This window comes from Trichoplusia ni, chromosome 17 (genome assembly GCF_003590095.1).
Source record: "Trichoplusia ni isolate ovarian cell line Hi5 chromosome 17, tn1, whole genome shotgun sequence".
Classification (NCBI taxonomy): Eukaryota; Metazoa; Arthropoda; class Insecta; order Lepidoptera; family Noctuidae; genus Trichoplusia; species Trichoplusia ni.
Genome location: NC_039494.1, coordinates 626,591 through 631,869, shown reverse-complemented (window position 1 = coordinate 631,869; position 5,279 = coordinate 626,591). Strand labels below are relative to the sequence as shown.

The following is a 5,279-nucleotide window of genomic DNA, read 5'->3' as shown; positions in this document are numbered from 1 at the left end:
AATCAGAACTGTCTCGGAAGTAATCCGACAGGTATCGTTCAGGTGTTGGAATAGTTAACCGATTAATTGTTTTAAAAGTTTTAATGTGACATAAGTCCATTTACGCCTAAATTCTATGAAAACATTTAATGTTTTATCGGAATCCTTAAGATTCAGTTACTTGTATTGTCATTATTCACTTTAAGTTTCAGGCTTCATGTCTAATATATTAATTTACAAACAATGCATTTCTTTTGACACAACAACAATTTGTTAGAATTAATAAAATCCGGAATGACTAATCGAATGTTACATCATGAAGTTTTTTTGTATAATTGAAGGAACTTTACCGGTTCCGTCTAAGATAAAATGAATTGTATCTATTTACTACTTAAATCTAAAATTAATTTTGATTTTATGGCAGGCGGAAGTGATATTTTCTCTGGTTATCCTTAGGATAGAGTAACGTCTTGTGATCGGTGAGAGCTTGGAATATTGGAGGTAAGTATGCTTGTGGATGCACTGGCACCCCCGGTACGTTCACGGAGTAGGTGTCTGTGAACACTGGAGGCTTTTGCGGCACCTGTCCTGGACTGTACACTCTTGCTATGTTCAGGTGCAGCCTGTGAAACTTTGCGTATGGTGAATATTGACGTTTAATTTTTTCTCCCGCTGGACCCTCGTGACCGACTCTGAAATTATAAGTTAAGTCAATAACTTTAAATTTATCTGTATGGATAGAGTATAGATACATGCATTAAACTTACAAATTAGGGTTGATGACGTAATGCTGGTTGGTAAAAGTGAAAGGTGGTGGGTTCTGATGCGGTAGTTCAAATGGCGACATCGTTGTTGTTAACGTATCCAAGTTATACACGCCGTATGGCCTCATGTAGTTTATCTATAAATTAATATCAACCTCGTTAATCCACAATTTGACGTAGGACTTCGACATCAATGAAAATTGTAAAATAGGCCCATGCCCAGGACTGATTTATCTTTGAAATCGATACTATTCAAAAACCATCTATTATTTTCCCTGTTACTATTATAGTATGTGATTTGTTTTATAAAATATTAGATTGGCCTTACCATTTTAGTATTGTGTTATTCTAATTTGTATTAAATTTATACTATCTTTTCTATCTGTGAAAATGAACCAGTTACGAGAGAGAGCTGGGAGCTAAAAGTAGCGGTTGGTAACAAGGCCCATTCTAAACAATATTGACTTTTCACAATCGTTGTTTATCCAAATAGGTCAATACAATAAGGGTTATTTATTAACTATCTAACTAGAGACGTTAGTTGTTATGTTTTGGTAGTCTGACTTTCTAGTCATAGTTTGGTTAGCTATATAAGTTTCCAAAACGAGGCCGTGATGAAACATCATAGCTAAGTGTAAATTATAAAATATTTTCATTGACATAATATTGTAATGTAAAATATGTCTATTTTATTAACATTTCTATACTAAGTAATAACCTTAGTTTATATTAGTATAAATTATGCAAAAAAATATTTACTTTACGGATTGCCGGCGATTTTTATTTTTTGAAAGTGAGCCGAAAACTATGAACATCAAAAGTTCAACAGAACTCATAGAACCAAATCAATTGATTACATAGTTACTTTGTGTTCGATTTTTCTCGAATTTGAATTGCTGGATTTTTCCATTTTCAGTTTGGGATAAATATTAAAAAAGCAGTCGCACTATATGACCTGACAATACGAGCTATTTACCTTGAACGGTTTATCCCTCTGAACGACTTCCGGGAAATTTCTATACACGGCATTATGACCAGGACTTCTGCTGACAGAAGACAAAACCTCCACATTGTGTCCTGGATTGTAACATTTGTACGACGGATCCCGAGCTTCGGTGGCGACTCGTGGCTCCAAGTATTTCGCATATCCATTTCTTTCGCTTTGTTCATTCGGCCCATTTTGAGCACTCTGCCCTACTTGCCTACTCTGTACAGTTTGTCCACTCTGCTCAACCTGCCCAAACTGACCACTTTGCTCAATCTGGCTACTCTGCGGAAGCGAAGTACTACTTATTGTAGGAGTCACTTTTGTATATTCTGCCGCAGTATTTTTGTTCTTTGTCCCTAGTCGCCCTTGTAAGGGAGCATATTGTATTCCTTGATACAAACTTGGTAGATGTTGTCCCATTCGAATAAGAGGATTGGCAGTGCTATAATGGTGAACATGGCCATATTTGAAGGGTACCGCCATATCTTGTCTGTAAAATCTTTTCGGCGAAAGCCCTTGAGAAGCAGCTCGTTTTGGAAACAAAATTTGAATTTCGGCCGCGCACATCGTTAACAATACTGTTGATGCTATCTGAAAATATAAACACTTCCCAGATAATCAGTACGATTGTTCCAATTTTATATTAGTAGTTTTATTTCCGGGATAACAACTTACCTTGAACATCATTTTATCTCCAAGTTTCGTATTCCCAAAATTCTAAGCAGTAATATCGATGAAATTCACTTTTAAAAACGTTCAACCACAAAATAATACACTTAACACAAAAAGATATGTTTTACTATTGAACGAGCGGGATGTTGTTTGCTTTCAATGCACCGTTTCCGGACACTACATCGTTAGTGAGCTACCTTCCACCTTATGAAAGCTTTTCGTAACGAAAGCGTATCGTCTCCGTTCACAACGCGAGCGATATGCGCGCACACTGACCGAGAGACCCAATTGTCTATGTTCAGAACGATGTTTTCATTCACATCCAATGATATCAATGCATTAACTATTATTTCATTTCCACCTATTGTTTGGGATTGCTCAAAGGGATGGTGTTACGTCACTAATGAGGAATTTGCAAACGATACATGTTCTTATGAACAAAGGTGTAATACATTTATCTGAGGACACGTGAAATTAATACTTTACGTATGTAACTTAAGCTCACTTTAACGTTTTAATGGTTTATAAATATAATAAGATATAAATAGATTATTTAATCATAATTAGGTACCTTTCTATGGAACAAGTTTGCATGTTTGCATTCAATATGGTTATTCTAACAAGTCTAAAATTGTTGCGTAAACTCTTGTTATTATTACTTAGCTTAATGTAACAGATAAGTAAGCTTTGACACAGATCGCTGTGTTAGATTTATTGATTTATTGAGATAGATTGTATGACATTCCATATAATGCAATCGATACATATTTTAAAAAGTTTGCGGGTTAAAAATTAAGCAAGAAGTTTGTCATACGTACGAGATATTTTCAAGCAAGAAGTTTGCAAATTTTTACTGTGAAAGTTGAATGAAATTAATTAAAAAAGTTCCAATGTAGGAATTCCTACTTTTATAAAAGACATCCTCATCAATAAATTTAAAATGTACGTCTCTGAAGTGTTCCAAAACATTTAAATTATATAACATAATTTTCCATATAATAGTAGCTGTTTTACGAGATAGGCCATAACAATCACTTCATTATGCAAATATTTATCGCCTGTGGGAAGATAAGGACTCTCACAGCTTATTGTATCTCTCATCAAAGACCTGTTTTATTTTATAGAATAAGCATATCTCTCTCATAGTGTATGAACACACGCTGTGATTGCAGCCATAACTGATTTGTTCTATTAATGAATAGATGGACCCATGGTACCCATTGAAAAGCGTCGAGAAAAAAACGGTATATTTTTTATTACATCAACAATTGCTAAGCATTGTATACACCCACCTCTTTGGTGGTGGAACTAGGCTGTGATAGACTCTTACTACACGTCTACTTAAAGCGTGTCTTCCGCGTTAAGTCGGTGCGTGGCAATGCGTTACAATTCATCACGCTCAGGTTTTTTCCATCTAGAAACCATCTAAGTGTTTAAGATCTAATCGCTCTCTACATAAATGGTCCATTTTATCAGCAATAATATTATTCTATGGGCACACGATATTATAATAATGTTTAATAACACTTTGGAATCAGTGTATAAACCTCTAATGTTATACAAACCTTATCAAATGGCTTGTGTTAAACCTATTGCCCGGATATGACTAACGGAAAGGTATAACAACGTTTTGCATCGCACGTGAAGGTGATGAAAGTTAGGAAACGTTAAGAAAACTACATTTAAAAAGGTGTAATAAGTACAAAGAAAGGAGTTTTCATTCGGTTAAGCCCGTGACTCTGACTTTATAATTCGATAATGTATGTATAGTATGTACAGTATTTCCAAAGTTTTCATGATATTTCAGTTGCAGCTTATTATGTTAATCATTTCTAAGTTATTTATTGACTGCATTTATAGCCGAGTATTTGAGGTCACCAAGCCAAACCCTCTGAGCACGACGTGTCGCGGGTTCGATCCCCGCGTAGATATGAATGCTTGCTGCATATGGGGATTCAAACCTTTAACTTTGCAGGCCAACGATCATACCAATATCAGCAGGTACATTTTTAATCTTGTCTCTAGACTGCATTACATGCCAATTTGAATATCGCAACACTCAGTATACATTTAAAAAATAAGGTCAACAATCTTTTAATATAATAATAATAGAACTAACACTAAATAAATTTTAAATTCATTGTTACAAAATCAAATTTGTTTACATTATATCGTTACCATATATTAGAAGATAAGTTGTTGACACGGCTGCGGCGTGGGTCGAATGCTCGAGGCAATACACGGTGTAAGTAACAAGCAGACAGCTGATAATAAATTTACGCCTCAACAGCTAGACCGATTTTGTCGACATTAGTATATGATTAGCGATTAGCGGTTACTTCAGTTAAACATTATTTTATTGACCTTTACTTTTGATAAACAACTTTTAACTGGAAATCGGATACTCGAAACACTCACTCAGTTTTTTATAAATGCGCTTGGCATTTTTTCCTTTTGATCAATGAATGATTTCGACCTTTTTATGAAACATAAAAATATAATTGTGCAATAAATCACACAAAGTGTGCCTATAAAAAATAAACAAATTCGTCAAGTGTTGATTTTATTTTGTACAAATATTCTCGACAAATACCGTCCATTCGTCTTGGAGCTAAAACTCATACTTGCGTCTCAACAATGTGGCCACAGCTATACACAATATTGTACAGTTTTATTTCAATTACATTTTAAATAAAATGACGTTGCCGTTGTTCCGAACGGCTTGGAGGATCTCAATGGTAATTTTTTTACAACAATTACATTTCAAATCAACATGATATTAGATCGTTTTAAAATAATCTAGTAAAGCGAAGGAATAATAATAAAAATCGCTGTCTCTCCTCAGTTAGACTGCACACGTAAATCCATTTACGAGA

General features: G+C 34.6%; 1 protein-coding gene across 2 annotated transcripts; it reads right to left on the bottom strand.

Annotated features, from left to right (window-relative positions):
• Positions 1 to 106: 106 nt before the first annotated feature.
• Positions 107 to 2,686, bottom strand: LOC113502354. Of its 2 annotated transcripts, none has more exons than XM_026883898.1 (4): positions 2,407 to 2,686; positions 1,720 to 2,322; positions 747 to 880; positions 107 to 671 (listed from the first exon to the last, which is right to left on the bottom strand). In XM_026883898.1, exons 1-4 carry the CDS (start codon positions 2,416 to 2,418, stop codon positions 395 to 397), a joined length of 1,026 nt encoding a protein of 341 aa, XP_026739699.1. In that variant the 5' UTR covers positions 2,419 to 2,686; the 3' UTR covers positions 107 to 394. The 2 variants fall into 2 exon arrangements, with proteins under 2 accessions (XP_026739699.1, XP_026739698.1); XM_026883897.1 differs by having other exon boundaries at positions 109 to 671; positions 1,720 to 2,337; positions 2,407 to 2,683.
• Between the last annotated feature and the right edge of the window lie 2,593 nt (positions 2,687 to 5,279).

Excerpts from the sequence above, each read along its gene's own strand:
- LOC113502354 (XM_026883897.1), bottom strand. Across the intron at positions 881-1,719 it reads AGAGGGATAAACCGTTCAAG|ATAAACTACATGAGGCCATA; the intron begins GTAAATAGCTCG and ends ATTAATTTATAG. Across the intron at positions 672-746 it reads TACGTCATCAACCCTAATTT|AGTCGGTCACGAGGGTCCAG; the intron begins GTAAGTTTAATG and ends TTATAATTTCAG.